This window comes from Diadema antillarum, unplaced genomic scaffold (assembly GCF_040938485.1).
Source record: "Diadema antillarum isolate AM-2024a unplaced genomic scaffold, OU_Dant_1.0 scf00000103, whole genome shotgun sequence".
NCBI lineage: Eukaryota > Metazoa > Echinodermata > Echinoidea > Diadematoida > Diadematidae > Diadema > Diadema antillarum.
In genome coordinates this window covers 4,502,210-4,520,856 of record NW_027270992.1, presented here as the reverse complement: position 1 = coordinate 4,520,856, position 18,647 = coordinate 4,502,210, and the positions used below count along the sequence as shown (strand labels likewise).

Genomic DNA, 18,647 nt, shown 5'->3' with positions numbered 1-18,647 from the left:
TTAACTTGAAAAATCATCAAAATACGGGCCAGTTTGTGATGACGGAGAAAGAACTAAATCATAAATCTAGAAGGACATAGTCCCTCAAATAGGCCTAAACGTAAATTTCGGAATTCTTACGAACATTTGAGCAGCGAAGTCGGATCGTTTGGGAGTTTATGTTTTCGTATGGTAGCGGAAAATCGCAAAGTGAGAAACGGGAAATTTCCGGAGTGGTCACTATACCATGGGGTCAAAACTTCAAGGTCACACAGAATTTGCAAGGGTCAACCGATTATCACCAAAATCTAATCGATTCTTTCCTGCCATTATCCAAACATCCCCATAACATTTCGTGCAAATCCGTTTACCCGTTAGATCTCTTGTTATCTTGTACACAAACAAACAAACAAACAAACAAAAAACAAACAAACAAACAAACAAACATACGGAACCCTTTACATAACCCCCAAATGAGAGGGCGCGCTCGACGGGGAACGGACGTGTTTTTGAGAGCTCCTGATTTACACCCCAGATTTCCACGAAATCTCGGATTATATTCAACTGTTTGTTAATATCTGAAGAGAAATTTGTCACTGTAATGATTACTTTTTTTTCATGGAACGTAAGTTGAGCGATAAAATGGAATTTTAAGTCTTCCTTGGGTTGAGCTGCTTACCACCCCCCGACCACACTGTCACTGGGAGATCCAACATGGCGGCCCGCGTTAGTCGTGGTAGCGGTACAACGTGAGTAGAACCCAGACCGGGTTATAAGCAGAATGGGTTCACGTAGAGACACCATTGTGCGTTCAGACATCCTCCTTCATACCCTAGTCCTTATTGTTTGTTTTTATGTAACATGTTGTAGTTGTGGGTTTGAGAAAAACACTGCTCTGTCTAACACCTGCATGTCAGTCGTGAATGGTCATGTACTACAAGGCCATGCCCGTGGGAATAGATCTACATTCAGCATCATGCAGTTCCACCAGTGTGCTAGAGTGTCAACAGCATGGAAAATAACCCACTCACACCAAAGTAAACTGAGATCTGTAGTCCTACTACTGATACTGAGCGGAGACATCCAATCAAATCCTTGTCCTAGAGTGAAAAATGTTTTTCCGTGTGGAGTCTGTGAACGACCGGTAACATGGTCACAAATTGCAGTATGCTGCTCAAATTGCTCAATCTGGCACCACAAGTCGTGTGAGAGCATTGCTTCGCAAGACATGTCTCACCTAGAGAAGTCAGAAGTTGTATGGCACTGCCACAAGTGTAATAGCGCTAACATCGACAGCTTCACCTTCCATAGCTATGAATTGGAAGAGTCAAACATCTATTTCCCACTCACCAACCTCAAGGATTCGCTGGATACATTAAGCTCCAATGAGCCCTTTAGCCCCACCTTTGCCAGTAGCCCATGTAAACAACGTAACTTTAGAAAGAGAAGCCAGCGAACATCTACACCAAGTCCGACTAGTGATGTGACTGCCCCAAGCCGGGAGACCACGGCCCGTCGGAGTACCCCTTCAGAGTCATTACCTGACAGCGAAAGACCAAGTACTACCTCTGGCTCTAGTCTGGAAGGAGAAAACAGCAGAACCTTCCTGAGAAACACTGGTAACCTTAGACTCCTGACTGTGAACTGCTTCAGCCTGAGAGGAAAGACGGCAGAGTTTAAGGCGCCGCTCCAGTATGTTAAACCCGATATAATCTGTGGCACAGAATCCTGGCTCCAAGGAATCAAACCTGGCCTGGACCCAGGAAAAGATGCCATCAAGAATAGCGAGGTGTTCCCATCTTCATACCAAATCTACAGAAATGATAGAGATGGCTGTGGAGGCGGTGTTTTCATAGGAGTACAACAGGAAGTTATGTGCAGTGAACTCCCAAACGCAGTCACGGAATGTGAGATCTATTGGACAAAGATCCAACTGCCGAGATCAGCTGAGGCATATTTTGGAGTCTTCTATATGCCTCACCGCAGTCTCCTAGATGTCAAGCGACTTGACGAGTCCCTCAAGAAATTTCAAGGGAAGGAAAACAAAACCATTGTGATTGCAGGTGACTTCAACTGTCCTGATATAGACTGGCAAACTCTCACCCTGCGTCACAATGCTCAAGACAGAGAAGTCCAACAAGCTTTAATCGACCTTTCATTGGAACACGGACTGGTCCAGATTCACAACCAAGCTACGAGATATGATAACATCCTAGATATCGTGCTCACTAACAACCCAACACAAGTGAAATCGTCGTACAGCATCCCAGGTATAAGCGACCATGCCATGGTGGTCACGGACTTCGACATGAAACCAGCCATTGCAAAGATACCACGGAGAAAGATCTACAAGTACTCTCAAGCTGACTGGGAGGAGGTGAAAAAGGACGTAGCCAACATATCTGAGATGGTCATTGAAAGAAAGAGGCAAGGGAAAAACGTCCAAGACCTATGGACTATGCTGCGAGACTCCCTGTTAGACATCATAGAACAAAGGATCCCCTCCAAGTCGAGCAGCAGCAGACAGTCACTTCCCTGGTTTAACCACAAGCTGAAAAGAATGGTGAAGAGAAAGGCACGACTGTACAGGAGAGCCAAGAAGACTAACTCATGGGCCGACTACAAGGCCTTTCAACGCCAGTGTAGACAAGAGTTCCGTCGGGCTGAGAGGGACCATCTCACCTCCACCATCGTCGATGAACTGGAAATCAACAAGAACTCCAAACCCTTCTGGAGCTACATCAAGGCAAAGAGGAAAGACAGGAATGGAGTTCCTCCCCTCATGCTGGAAGGAAACCTTGTGAAGGACAGCAGGACCAAAGCAACCACCCTCCTGCAGCAGTTTACATCTGTGTTCACAAGGGACCAGACCAATCGTATGCCCAGCATTGAAAAAAAACTACAATTGCTCCCTCCCTCTTCTGCAGATCACAGCTGATGGAGTTCTCAAGCTATTACAGAACATCAACATCCATAAAGCTTGTGGACCGGATAACATCCCTAACATTATCCTGAAGCAGTGTGCCACCGAACTTGCGCCAGCTTTGAGTGAGATATTCCAGCTCTCCCTGGACACTGGGGTACTACCTACTGACTGGTTGCAGGCCAACGTGACACCAGTTTTCAAGACCGGGGATGTCCACCAGTCGGCAAACTACCGTCCCATCTCTAAAACATCAGTCACATGTAAACTCCTGGAACATATCATATGTAAACACCTCCTTGATTATTTAGAAGAAAACAACATCCTAACTCACCTGAATCACGGTTTTAGATCTGGATACTCCACCGAAACCCAGTTGATCACTGCCCTCCATGACCTGTTGCATGCAAACGACCAAAGGAAGCAATCAGACATCATAGTGCTGGACCTTTCGAAGGCTTTCGATAAGGTCCCCCACGAAAATCTCCTACATAAACTTACATCCATTGGAATCACTGGCCCCACCCACTCATGGCTTAGAAATTTCTTAACAAAACGCTGTATGAGAGTCGTCATAGACGGAGAGAGCTCCCACGATGCACATGTTGATTCAGGTGTACCCCAGGGAACAGTACTTGGGCCCTTATTGTTCCTTTGCTACATCAACGACCTACCAGACACAGTGAGGTCGCAAATAAGGCTGTTCGCAGACGACTGTCTCCTTTACCGTCAGATCAGGAACCAGGAAGACCACCTCATCCTTCAAAACGACCTGACAGGCCTGGTCTCTTGGGCACATAAATGGGGTATGTGCTTCAACGCAGAGAAGTGCTATACTATGAGTGTCTGCAGTAAATCATCCTACTTCTATCAACTCAACAGCCATATCCTGCAGCACGTTCACGACATCCGTTACCTAGGAGTCACTATCTCTGACGACCTGAAGTGGGAGAAGCATGTCGCAAAGACCACGCAAAAGGCGAATTGGGTTCTATCCCTCCTTCGGAGAAACCTCTACTTCTGCCCTGCCAACGTTAAGCGAACTGCCTATACTTCACTCGTTAGATCACTCCTTGAGTACAGTGCCACTGCCTGGGACCCATATCTACAAAAGGACATAAACAGACTTGAAAGTGTCCAACGAAGAGCTGTCCGATTCATAACAGGGGATTACGTGTCCAGAGATGACGGCTTTATCACAAACAAGCTGGCTGAACTTTGTCTCCCAAGCCTGAAGGAAAGAAGAAGGAATCTCAAGCTCACCCTCTTCTTCAAAGTGGTCGGGGGGCTGGTGCCAGCTCTCCCAATTCAAACCTTTGCTCAACCTAAAAAACTTAGACAACGTATCCGTGTTAAGCAATTCACAAACTGCGATACTGTAATTATCTTAGACAGACAAGTGACAAATAACAGTAAGTGCTTTAATCAAATAAGAGCACAAACAGAACAATTCAGAAACTCATTCTTCCCGTCTACTGTCATCGAGTGGAACCACCTGAGTGACGCCACTATTAACTCGCCATCAATCGCCTCATTCAAAAAGGCCATTGATAGAACTTTCTAATCACCCCTGCGCCCTCTCTCATCCGATGCGTTATGCCCAGTAGGGCCCTGCATCGTAAACATCCAGATCCAGACCCCTGCCGATTTTCATCGGCGTGGGTAATAAATTCAGATATTGGGCCATCGTAAATAGCGCCCTCAGCGGCCATGGCAGCCATTTTTCAAAATGGCCGCCATAAATGCCATTTTTCATAAAAATTTACAAATTTCAGAAGGGAAAATCAATAAGATTTTGCAAACGAGTGGGAAATAACATTTAAAATAAATCTAGATATTGGGCCACCGCAAATTGCGCCCTCAACGGCCATGGCAGCCATTTTTCAAAATGGCCGCCATAAATGCCAGTTTTCATTAAATTTTACAAATTTCAGAAGGGAAATCAGTAAGATTTCGCAAACGAGTGGGAAATAACATTCAAAATAAATTTAGATATTGGACCATCGCAAATAGCGCCCTCAGCGGCCATGGCAGCCATTTTTCAAAATGGCCGCCATAAATGCCATTTTTCATAAAAATTTACAAATTTCAGAAGGGAAAATCAATAAGATTTTGCAAACGAGTGGGAAATAACATTTAAAATAAATTTAGATATTGGGCCACCGCAAATTGCGCCCTCAACGGCCATGGCAGCCATTTTTCAAAATGGCCACCATAAATGCCAGTTTTCGTAAAATTTTACAAATTTCAGAAGGGAAATCAGTAAGATTTCGCAAACGAGTGGGAAATAACATTTAAAATAAATTTAGATATTGGACCATTGCAAATTGCGCCCCCTAACGGTCATGGCAGCCATTTTTTTCAAAATGGTCGCCATAAATTCAATTTTTTATAAAAATTAATTCAGAAGGGAAAATTAACAAGATTTTGCAAACGAGTGGGAAATAAAATTCAAAATAAATTTAGATGTTGGGCCATTGCAAATTGCGCCCTCAACGCCAATGGCGGCCATGTTTAAAATTGACTGCCATAAATACCACCTTTTTCTCTGAATTTACTAATTCCAGAAGGAAAAGTCAATAAGATCTTGCACTCAATTCAAAAATTCCGTTTGAAATATATTTTGCGCCTATGTATTACATTATTGTAAATAGCGCCCTCAATGGCCATCGCAGCCATTTTTCAAAATGGCTACCATGGATTCCATTATTTTTTATTTCCTGATTTCACCAAAGGAAAAGTCAGTAAGATTTTGCACACAATTTGAAAATTATGTTTGAAATAAATGTTTGTATTAGGTAACTATAATACTGCTCTCAACGGCCATGGCCGCCATATTCCAAAATTGCTGCCATTGTCATAATCATTTTGTTTTAAAAAATGGTAATTTCTGAAAGAGAAGTTAGCAAATGTGTACATAAATTGAAAAATCATGTTTAAAATCAAACAATATATCTAGATTGCATTAACTCTAGAAATTGTTCCTTCACAAATTTTCAAGAAGAAAAAATTGCTAATAACGGCAATTGCAGCTAAAGGCTGTCATAGATGCCATTTTTATTTAATGAAGATGTCCTAATGCCGGAAGAAGACAATAAACATTTTTTTTTTTGGCGCAAGTTGACAATTACAAACAAAGAAGTTTAGACATTTAGCCGTCATAAACTGTGTTCTCAATTGCTATTTCAGCTATTTGTCAAAATGACTACAATACACTCTTCTTTTTTCTATCAAAAAGAAAAAGAAAAAGAAAAGCAGACATCCATGGCGGTCAGCATGGCCCTTCAGGGCGCCTTCTAAGAAGACCTTATACTTTAATTTATTTTTGAGCATAATTTTCAACTTGTTTGCAAAGTCTTATTGACTTTTTCTTCTGACATCAGCAAATTTTTGCAAAAAACAAAACAAAACGTGGGGGGGGGGGGCATCCATGGCAGCTGTTTTGAAACTTGGCTGCTACGGCTGTTGAGGGTGCACTTTTGGATGGCCTATTATCAAATTCAGTTTAAATGTAATTTTTCACCTTTGCGGAAATTCTGATTGACGTATGCAACACTTTACGAAAAAAAGACATTCATGGTGGCCATTTTGAAAAATGGCTGGAATGGCCATTGAGGGGGCAATTTGCAATGGCCCAATAAGTTTACTTTTCAATGTAATTTCCCACCTGTTTGTAAAATCTCGTTGGCTTTCCCTTCTGATTTCAGTAAATCTTTTCGAAAATATAGCATTTATGGCGGCCATTTTGAAAAATGACTGTCGTGACAGTTGAGGGCGCAGTTTCCGATGGCCCAATATGGAGATTTGTTTCAAATGTCATTTCCCATTCATAACCAAAATTTCATTGACTTTTCCTTTTGAAATAACATTTTTTTTTAAAATGAAAAAGTGACACTTATGGTGCCCATTAAAAAAAAAATGGCTGCCATAGCCAGTGAGAGCGCAATTTTCAATTGCCCAATACCTGGATTTATTTTTGATGTAATTTCCCGCTTGTTTGCAAAAAAGAAAAAAAAATGGCTTTCCCTTCTGAAATCTGCATTTTTTAACGAAAAATGGCATTTATGGCGGCCATTTTGAAAAAAATGGCTACCATGGCCGTTGAGGGCGCAATTTCGAATGGCCAAATATCTAGATTTATTTTGAATGTAATCAACATTTATGGGCAAAATCTTATTAAATTTTCCCATCTGAAAATTTCAAAATCTGTTATTAGACAGATGGACGTTGAGGGCGCAATTAACAATGGCCAAATATTTAAATGCATTTTGAATGTAATTTCCCACTTGTTTGCAAAACCTTACTGGCTTTCCCTTCTGAAGTTAGCAAATATTTTGAAAAAATGACATTTATGGCTGCCATTTTGAAAAATGGCTGCCATGGCTGTTGAGGGCACTATTTCCGATGGCCAGATATCTAGATTTAATTTGAATGTAATTTCCCATTTGTAACCAAAATCTTATTGACTTTTCTCTCCTAAAATTAGCAAATTTTACGAAAACATGGCATTTATGGCAGCCATTTTGAAAAATGGCTGCCATGGACGTTGAGGGCGCTATTTTCGATGGCCCAATATCTAAATTTAATCTAAACGTTATTGTCAACATATGTACGAAATTTGGTGCTTTTATCACAAAATGCACAATTGTTCGGCTATGCCGCTCCACTATTATGGGAAAAAGTCGACATCAAAATTACTCGCATTACTAGTATATGCACATGCAGCAGCGCAGCTCAGCTCAGCTGGCCGCGTCGGGCGGGGCGCCCGAGCTGGGCCGGCCGGATATCAATTGCGAGATCGAGAGATAGATCGATACGGTATGGTATTAGCAGCAAACTGGCTTTTCCTTGTTGCATGTTCGACGCGACGTATGTACACTCCAAAATGCAGGCTTGGCTTTTGACTTATTTCTTTGGCAAAAGACATCAAAGCTGGTTGGAAAAAAAGCATCTCACATGCCAAATTGTTACTTACCTGCTGTTCTAGAAACGTTAGACTAAACAGACTCAACCAGGGCTGCCAAAGCCTCCTTGTGCTTCTTGGCCTTACTGGTCTGGCGTGGCCCGCCTCTCCTGACTGCACGGGAGCTATGCCACGATCATTCAGGTATTTCTTCAGTTCGTCGAGTCACATTCGCCGGAAGACAGCTAGGTCTTGGGGGTCTGCCATTTTTTAAAGGTCGCTGTGCTATGTGGCGACCGTAACGTGTACCGTACCTCTAGTTACCGCGTATACCGATCGCCAGGCGCTAGGCCAGTACATTTATTGTACAGTAAACAGTGCATTGCGCATGCAGCTACTGTCTGCTGCACTGCATACTGCAGCGATCAGAGCGTAGCTCTAGCTGCATTCTTGCGGTCGGCTACACGTCACTTCCGGTTGACTGGAGTGAAAACGAACAGCTTGCAAGCGCTAAAAGCATGCATAATGCGCATACTGCATGCTGTGCATGTTTATGTGCGACGCGTATTATGTGCAAAGGTACTCTACGCAGACATGGGGACTGTTTTTCATTATTCATTTTGTCATTTGTGCCATCATTCATGAGATACATGCATCATGTCTTGCCAGCAATATTCTAAAAATCTGGATCCTGTCGATCGATCGGTCCCGGTATTTTGCCAAGTTGAAGGCATGCCAGGCTGGACCTGTGCCCGTATGAAATCGCGGCAGGACTCTGGATCAACGAACCGACAAAATGGCCAGATGTGCAGTAGAACCTCTTTGAGTAGGCCCTACCCCGATATCTACGCTTACTTAGTACCTCATAGAAACTTCAGGTAGGTCTATTAGGCCTAACGTTAGTACTGTAGTGCTTAGGATAGCGTCTAATTTAGAGTAGGCCTAGGGCCTAATCCTGCCGTCCGCACAGCTGCAGTACCAGCTTGCGCTAGCGCTATGCTCGCGGGGCGCCCCGGCAGAAAACACGTACAGAATACCACTCCAGGCTCACGCGACTATAGACTATGGTTTGTTTTCACTCCAACGCTATCCATGACCCCGTGACACGCAAAATACCCGGATGTCCGACCATGAGAATAGCGCGATGTCGACCCCAAAGTTGAAAACCGGCCTGTCCGCTACAACCGATAGGTGGCGCACATTGGAATCCGCGGGAATCCGAATCCAATCCACAGTGACGGCACTGGGAATCCACCGAATTGCGGGGTTAGTTCGGTGGGTTAGCACCGCAATTGCAGGGCCAGATAGTACGGGTTTATCTGTGGGGCTAGCCCACTTTGGCAAAAACAAGTGTAAACAGAAAGTGGGCTAAGGAAAGTCCGGTACCAAAGTCACATAATTTCAGACTTGTACTCATGTCATAGTACTGTAAACATAGAGTTTTATTGGGACGAATCCTGATGCACATCTTTTCATATTTTACTATTGACAGTTTGCATAATGATATTACATTGCGCGAGGCAGTGACTTAGTGTGGACACGTCACTGTACAGTACCTCGTATAGTTTATAATTATAAGCTTCCATTTATTATGATAAGCTTGTATATCCATTGTTTATAACAAGCTGGCATATTTGTGATTTATCATAAGCTTGCACATCAATGTATATACTAGTAGCCTAGTCTGTAAGAGCAAGCAATATCTATTGTATCATGTAAATAGCTAATTTCAATCACTAGTGTATACAGTATGATAATCCAATCAGTAGCTAATCTATTTTTCTACCATCTCAATCTACGACAACATAATGTGCCGCATTTACAACACAAGTTTCTTACCTCTGTTATGTACAATTTACATACAAAATAGAAGTAAGATGTATCCAATGAGTTATTGGATATGGCTGTAATATTTGTAATGACTGCTAATTGTTATATAGATATATAAGCAGGGGCGGATCTAGCTTTTTATAAAGGGGGGTTGGGGCGGTATGCGAGGGAGCGGAGCGACCGAGCCCGAGCGAGCGGAGCGAGCGAGGGGGGGGGGGGGGAGGGTGTGGGAGGATGGTGTCCCCCCTGCCACAGTAGGGAGAATTTTTGAAAATCTGTGTGTGAAAATGGCGTTTTCTTGCATCTAAAACACCACTATTTTTGGTATAGAGGTCATTGCCAAATTAACCCCCCCCCCCCCCATGATGGTCCCCGGATTTTTTTTTTATTATTATTTTTTTTTTGGGGGGGGGTTGCAACCCCCCCCCCACCCCCCTCTAGATCCGCTTCTGATAACCGATAAGGTTAAGAGTTGTACTTTTCATAGATAAACAGCTAAACAGCTTAATTTTTTTAACCCTTTAATATAGTACCTATACATGTAACAAATGCTGTTTGGAATTCGTGACCGTCTGATTTCTAGGATTATATTTTGGTGGGGATTTGGGCAGCGTTCAGGAGCTTTTAGTAGTTTGAGACTGCGTTGTTTATTGATTTATCTTATTGGCGATGCACACTGAGCCGACAGAGTGAGCTAGTGTTGCAATCGGAGGGGTTAGGTGCAGTTGAAAATCCCGGCGAGGTGAATGGGGAGCTGATACAATTTGTATACAAGTAAACTTGGCGGAGCTCAGGGCTGGTTGCGTTTTGCTGAGGACAGTGTCTCTGGGTTGACTTAATATTATCCGAGGTTTAGGAGCGTTCTGTCGTTATATCTAGGCTGGATGGGAATACAAGTATCATTTTACCTTCAAAATACAACCCAATAATATTTGTAGATATTAAACTAAAACAACGTAATCAATGTTATATTCTAGGTGTAAATTAATCTTACTGTCGTAAGGACAAGGTGTCATCATTTAACGTCTGTTGAGAATGATAAGGGCGTTTAAGTTGTCACAAAACCCATAGTGTTCATGACAACTTAACGCCCTTCTCATTCTCAACAGACGTAAATTGTCGACAATGTACTGGCAGTGAACAATAATTGTTTGTCACCACACTGTGCCATTCATACGATGTTGATGTGTCTCATGGACAGAATGCCCATGATTAAAAAAATGTAAATTCTAATTTCTGTCATTTATATCGAAACAAAGCCTATAATGAAATTATTGCCTGGATCACGAGAATGTGTCTGTGAATGTGAGATTGATATCTCTTGTAGAATGACGTTGGGTGTGGAGTATAGGACAAACTGTCCTAGTATATCAGTTGTAAAGAGTTAACTTCCCGAGACTTTGTGAGCTATGTAGTTTGTATACGGCAAACAAACGAACCCTAGCCATTGCGCCTTATACACTGCCCGGCGGGGCTTTTTTATACAGCACACGTGTGTGTAGAAGTGTGCATGTCCTGATCAAACATGCCGGAATTTTGTATTAGCACTAGAGCTAGAATGTGAAGGCAGTGAGTTTACAACTCACTTGTGAATTCCATGATGATTGCAGGTGCTGGTGCTTGTGTTAATCTGATACAGATGAAGAATTGAGGTGTGCTGGGATGAGATTCAATAGGCGTTTTCACATCAGCCCGATGTTTCGAAATAGCGCGCTATTTTTTTGACGAGGGAAGCTAAAATATTTCTCGAGCTTAGGTTTTTATCGGGCTGATGTGAAAACGCCTATTGAAGAATTTAGAACGGGGTCCCAGTTCTCCGTATACTAGTATAAAATTAATTGGGTGGTGGCAGCATTATTCTTCAATCAGAGCAGGGCCCTGTTTCATAAAGTTGTTCGTAAAGTTACGAACGACTTACGAGCGACTGGTGATCAGTTCTTGTGGTGAATTATTGAAATTCTAGTAAGTATAGCACATCGCAACTGATCACCAGTCGCTCGTAAGTTGCTCGTAACTTTACGAACAGCTTTATGAAACACCCCCGGGTCGATAGATATCTATAAACCCGCTCTGTCTTGAATAATGATCGAGACCTTTAGATCGATAGGTCGCGTATAGAGCTGAGGCACACGCAGCACACAGGAAGTAAAGTCTAAAGTACGGTATACCAGACTTTCCAATCCTGGTTGTGTGGTCTCTGATAGATTATCGCGCAGAGACACGCGCGGCAGCAGAGAGCTAGTCTAAAGTAAAAGACTGTACAACTCTGGATGTGTGGTCTCTCGTAGATTATTATTTATTTGTAATCCCCCTCTCTTTAGGGAGTTTGCCGCAACATTTTTATGGTGGCAGCGGTGGGAAGCCATAGGATGTGTGGATTGTGTATGTGAACCAGGCAATAAAACTTGTGATGACACTTAATATAAATGTATACATAGGAACATTCAAGCATGTAAAGGAAATAACAAGTAAGTTACTTAAACTTTACGAATTATAAAAATAAGGTGTAACATAACTAGGGCACATAATTGTCCCCGCCGAACGAGTTCGAGCAGGGGACTATGAAACGGGCTCCGTACGTGTGTGTGTCTGTGTGTCCGTCCGTCCGTCTGTGCGTCCGTGTGTGATCAAAATGTTCGATTTGCTACTTCTCTGTCATTTATGAGCCAATTTTCATTCTGTTTGCTTTATATGATAGCACTACATGGGAGCTTTGAAACTTCTACACAGAATTTCAGTTGTGACCTTTGACCTAGACCTTTGACCTATATTGTACATTTTGTTTCAAAATGTTACTCCTTCGCCATTTCTAACCCGATTTTGATTCTGTTTGCTTTATATGATAGCACTACATGGGAGCTTTGAAACTTTTACACAGAATTTCAGTTGTGACCTTTGACCTTGACCTGTTTTGTACATTTTGCTTCAAAATGCTACTCCTTCGCCATTTCTAACCCGATTTTGATTCCGTTTGCGTTATGTGATGGCACTAGGTGAGGGCTTCAAAACTTCTACACAGAATTTTGACCTTTGACTTCTTTGACCTTTGACCTTGATTTTTGACCTATATTGTACATTGGCTACAAAATGCTACTCCTTCGCCGTTTCTAACCCGATTTCGATTCCGTTTGCTTTATGTGATGGCACTAGGTGAGGGCTTCAAAACTTCTACACAGAATTTGGACCTTTAACTTCTTTGACCTTTGACCTTGATTTTTGACCTATATTGTACATTTTGCTACAAAATGCTACTCCTTCGCCATTTGTAACCCGATTTCAATTCCGTTTGCTTTAAGTGATGGCACTAGGTGAGGGCTTCAAAACTTCTACACAGAATTTTGTCCTTTGATTTCTTTGACCTCTGACCTTGATTTTTGACCTGTATTGTACATTTTGCTACCAAATGCTACTCCGCCATTTCTAACCCGATTTCGATTCCGTTTGCTTTATGTGATGGCACTAGGTGAGGGCTTCAAAACTTCTACACAGAATTTTGACCTTTGACTTCTTTGACCTTTGACCTTGATTTTTGACCTATATTGTACATTGGCTACAAAATGCTACTCCTTCGCCATTTCTAACCCGATTTCGATTCCGTTTGCTTTATGTGATGGCACTAGGTGAGGGCTTCAAAACTTCTGCACAGAATGTTGACCTTTGACATCTTTGACCTTGATCTTTTTACCTATAATATTATTGTACATTTTGCTACTAAATGCTACTTCCGGCGGGGACATATATTACGCACCGCGTAATTTCTACTTTTCCTTGTTATGTTTGTAAGAGGTACTGTTACAAAAAATGACACTGCACGGGTTCTCTGCTTGACAACCAAGTGTGACTACAACGTGGACGACATGGATACCGATACTACTACACGAGACACTTTGTCTAATAGTCCAAGTAGTGATACCGCTACAGATAGACAAAATGTCCAAAGACGCCTCGAAATGGACGAAAATGATCAGGAGGTAGCTGTCCCTGTGACTGCGAATGGTGATGCATCTGTGACGGACAGACGAAGAGTCTACACTCCCACTGGATTTCGTCATAGGCCTAATCCTGTGTATGTGGATAGTGATAGACGAACTGAACCAAGCGTCCACCAGGCTTGCTCGATGTCTCGTGGTTCAATGAAATTCTTGCCGGACAAATTTGCTGGGAGGATCCCTGGGCAGATTATCGTCGACACTTTGACGTCTGCATGCCTCTCAATCAGTGGGATGAATATGAGGCTGGACAATTATTGGCAACACGATTTCAAGGACCCGCCCTAAAAGTCCTGAACAATTTTCCAATTGGCAGACCCATCACGTACACTGAACTGATGTTTCAACTTGACAGACATTTTGGTACTGTTGACTAGAGCGAAAACTTCTTATTCGAGTTGAGAATGAGACGACGCGAACCAAAGGAGACTGTACAGGAGCTTGGTCAGGCTATTCACGATCTGTCCAGTTTGGCGTACCCCGCTGTGGATACGACGAGAAAGCGGCTTGCTAAAGGACACTTCTCTGATGCTGTTGATGATCCCAAGATACGAGCTGGTATATTTTCCGTGCTCATCAGACCTCGCTAGACGAAGCTATCCAAGCTGGTCTGATGACAGAAGCTTTCATGAAAAGCTCGAGAGAGACTCAGACCTAGACATATCCGAGCTGTCGACTGCCATGTTGAACCAGTATCTGCAGAAAAACAAACAAGAAGGGAGATTGATGAGTTGAAATCAAATATGGCTGAGATCATGGATATGCTGAGAAACATGCAAGTTCACAAGGCGAAAACGGTACCTATCTGTTTTAACTGCAATGAGCTAGGACATATAAGACCGAAATGCCCGAAACCGCCGCAGGGAAACGGATACAGACCATCTCAGAGGACCGAGAGACGGTCATACATGTAAGGTCCAAGGATGTAAAAGCTGAGAGGCTCAGAAAGCCAAATTCGTCCATCGTCTGTACTATCAATGAAGCTACCAATGCGATGTTCATAGAAACGGACATGGGAGGTAAAACTGTCAGTCTATCAGTGGATAAAGGAGCGAATATTTCCATTTTGTCTACGAGAATTTTCCGTCAGTTGTCACAAGCTTCACAGGACGCATTAAAGTGCATCAATGTTCATCTCAAGCAAGCTGATGGAACACCAATTATGGTTCATGGTGTTATTAGACTGGATTTGACACTAGGCAGATATACCTATCCTACAGACTTTGTAGTAGCAGATATTTGTAATGATGGAATCCTTGATATGGACATTTTATTGGAGACGAATACTACTATTGACTGTAAACACTTAGTGCTGCAATGTAATGGAGAAGCTCTTTCCTGTACAAACGAAGCTGGCAGAAAGATGACACTAATGCAGGTGGACATTGACGTACCCGAGCATCTACAGGATTTGATCGAGAGGACTGCTAAAAACATTAACAATGAAGAGCAAAACCTACTGAGGAAATTGCTGTCTGAATACGAATCCGTCTTCTCCCGTGGAGATCATGATATAGGAAGGACTGACAAAATGAGTCATTTGATTCATACCGCTTGATCTGCACCCATCAGACAGAGACTTCGTCGACCACCACTTGGACAAAAAGAGGAAATAGAGAAACAGGTTGAGAACATCCTCCAATGAGGCATTATTGTACAATCAACCAGCCCGTGGTCGTCTCCTGTTGTTCTAGTTGACAAAAAGGATGGTACAAGACGTTTCTGCATTGACTATAGGTAACTGAACAAACACACTGTAAAAGGCTCATATCCTCTTCCTAGAACTGATGAAGCCATGGACAATTTGAATGGAGCGAAGTACCACTGCACTTTGGATTTAGCATACGGGTACTGGTAAGAGCCTCTCGACAGAGATGCAAAGCTTAAGTCCGCATTTGTAGTACCTGGTGGTCTTTATCAATTTGTTGTCATGCCGTTTGGACTCTGTAATGCACCGTAAACATTCGAGAGACTTATGAAACATGTGATGTCTGATTACAAGGCAAAATTCTAGTCATCTATCTCGATGATATGATCGTATTTGGACCCTCCTTCAAGGAAGTACTCAGACGTTTGGAAATCATCTTTCAGCGACTCAGGGATGCAAAGGTGAAGCTCAAACCTAAGAAATGTCATCTGTTCCAACGTGAAGTGCTGTACTTAGGACACATTGTATCCGAACATGGAGTAGCCACAGATCCAGCTAAAGTGGAAACGGTTAAATCTTGGCCTCAACCTACGACACCTAAACAAGTGCGAAGTTTTCTGGGTCTAGCTTCTTATTACAGACAATATTTCCAATCGTTCTCGGCTATTGCCAAGCCGCTTACTGCTCTAACAGAGAAAGAGCGTGACTTTGAATGGACACTAGAGTGCCAGACTGCATTTGATGTACTGAAAGACAAACTCACGTCTGCCCCCATCCTCGCCTACCCGAACATTGGTCAGCCATTCATATTGGACACTGACGCAAGTGCATTTGGAATTGGTTCCGTATTGTCACAACTTCAAGGAGAAAGTGATTGCCTATGCGAGTCGTACACTAAGTAGGCCTGAACAGAACTATTGTGTGACACGTCGAGAATTGCTTGCTATTGTACATGCATTGAAACATTTTCGTCACTATTTGTATGGACAAGATGTGGTAGTCAGGACTGACCATGCAGCTTTGAAGTGGTTGCTGGAATTCAAGGACCCAGAAGGACAACTGGCGAGATGGTTAGAAGTGATAAGTCAGTACAAAATTACCTTCAAGCATCGTCCAGGAAGACTCCATTCCAACGCAGATGGACTCTCTCGTCGCCCATGTCGTCACAGTAGTCGATTACAGGATATCTGTGATAAGAAAAAGTAGAATATCAGTTAGAAGAGCTGATCCCCTTTGGACGCTTTCCTGTTGCTGTATTTTATTGTTTATATTAATTTGTTAATAGATTCACTATGAGACACAATGGCGAAGATTGAGCTAATGAATGAAACTGGACTTGAAGCTCAGCTTGCTGCTATTAATCTGTCGTCAAATTTGACAAAGGCGGATATAAGGAGAGCTCAACTTGAAGACCCGGATGAGACGAAAGGATGGAAAATGACGAGAAACCAGAGTGGAAAGACTTCGCGCCACTCTCATCTGCAGTTAAAACTTATTGGATGAACTGGAATGTACTAGAAATCAAGGATGAAATTCTAGTACGACGCTGGGAATCTAATGATGGAAAAGAGAGTAGTTATGAAATTGTCATACCAAGACAATTGAGATCTACTGTCCTGTCTGAACTGCGTAATTCGAAGTCAGCTGCTCACTGTGGAGTGAATAAGACAATGTGCAAGATTCAAGCCCGATACTTTTGGGTTGGACTATCTGGAGATGTCCGATCATGGGTGAGAAATGAGAAAGTGTACAACTTGTGCACAGAGTACAAACCCACCGAAGAAGCAACGTGGTCCTTACGAAAAAGTCCTGTGGTACTCCTGTGGTAATTACCACAGGACGGTACCACAGGACAGTACCACAGGAAAGTACCACAGGAAAGTACCACAGGAATCGTCCTGTGGTATTTTGGGACGTACCACATGACAGTACCACAGGAATTCCTGTGGTATTTTGGGACGTACCACAGGGCAGTACCACAGAAAAGTACCACTGGACCGGTACCACGCCCCTCTTCAGCAGTATAGAGTTGGGGCTACTTTGGAAATTGGAGAGAGTTGCTATGGATATTTTGGGACCGTTACCTACCACCGACCGAGGAAATCGCTACATACTTGTGATTGATGATTATTTCAGCAAAGGGATTGAGTCTTACGCAATTCCAAATCCAGAAGCTGAAACTGTAGCGAAAGTGTTTGTGGAGGAATCTACTTGTCGCTACGGTATTCCAAATGAACTTCATACGGATCAAGGGAGAAATTTAGAGTCTACGCTTATGAAAGAAGTGTGCAAATTACTCAAAATAAAGAAAACCCGCACATGTCCTCTTCACCCAAGGAGTGACGGTCCATAGAGAGATTCAACCGTACCTTGTTAGGAATGATGACTTCTTTACTGGACCCAGACAAACATCAGCATGACTGGGATAAACAGCTGCCATATGGGATGCATGCATATCGTTCGTCGGTACAAGAATCCACTGGAGAATCACCGGCAATGATGTTGGGAAGAGAGCTGTTTCTACCTGTTGATGTACTTCTACCCCCGGTTGAATCTGTGGAAACAGAAGACACAGATTATGCAAAACGACTGCGAGACAATTTGACTGAAACTCATGAGAGAGCAAGGGACTAATTTTTCCTCTTTTTTGTCTGTTTTTGGTTTTTGGTATGTATAATTATGTACGATGATTATTATTGTTTTTGTGAAAGGATGGAAATAAAAAAGAAATGAAAGATTTAAAAAAATGAGAGAGCAAGGGACAAATTAAAGTTGTCACATGACAGACAGACGCGAGGCTATGACAGGAATACACAACTGAATGGACATAATGTTGGAGACTGGGTTTGGTTATCTGGTATTCCCAGAAAACGAGGAGTGTGTCCTAAATTGGTCTACAAATGGGATGGTCCATTTCTAGTCACACACAAATTGTCAGACGTAGTGTATCGAATCCGAAAGAATGAACGTAGCCAACCGAAAGTTGTGCATCTCCATAGACTCAAACTATATTGTGGGCCTCGTCTACAGAACTGGCTGAATAGAGGAGTACCTAAAAAGAACCCTGTGAGAAGTAGACGCATACCAGAACAATACCTGGAATAGACACAGTTTATCTATGATAACCATGTTTCAGTATTGTGTTGTTTTATATATATATATATATATATATACATATATATATATGTTTTTTTTACAGATGCTGCACAAGTGTACCAGGTGCAAAAGTGCATTTACTAGCCTTGCTGAACTACACTTCCATCTGGAGGAAATGCATCACGTGCCATTGACCTGGAAGTGTGAGTTCTGTTTCTACGAGACAGAGAAAATAGCAAATTTAAAGAAGCACTACACGAGAAGAGAACAACGTTCAGC

At 42.6% G+C, this 18,647-nt stretch overlaps 2 protein-coding genes across 2 annotated transcripts; both read left to right on the top strand.

The window, feature by feature from the left end:
* The first annotated feature begins 1,207 nt into the window (after nucleotides 1-1,207).
* Nucleotides 1,208-14,214, top strand: LOC139719031 (uncharacterized). The gene is made up of 3 exons (XM_071630474.1): nucleotides 1,208-2,855; nucleotides 2,914-4,193; nucleotides 14,002-14,214. Exons 1-3 carry the CDS (start codon nucleotides 1,208-1,210, stop codon nucleotides 14,212-14,214), a joined length of 3,141 nt encoding a protein of 1,046 aa, XP_071486575.1.
* Nucleotides 14,215-14,468: 254 nt separating this feature from the next.
* LOC139719030 (uncharacterized) lies at nucleotides 14,469-18,377 on the top strand. The gene is made up of 4 exons (XM_071630473.1): nucleotides 14,469-14,643; nucleotides 15,966-16,067; nucleotides 17,650-17,894; nucleotides 18,024-18,377. Exons 1-4 carry the CDS (start codon nucleotides 14,469-14,471, stop codon nucleotides 18,375-18,377), a joined length of 876 nt encoding a protein of 291 aa, XP_071486574.1.
* The last annotated feature ends 270 nt before the right edge of the window (nucleotides 18,378-18,647 follow it).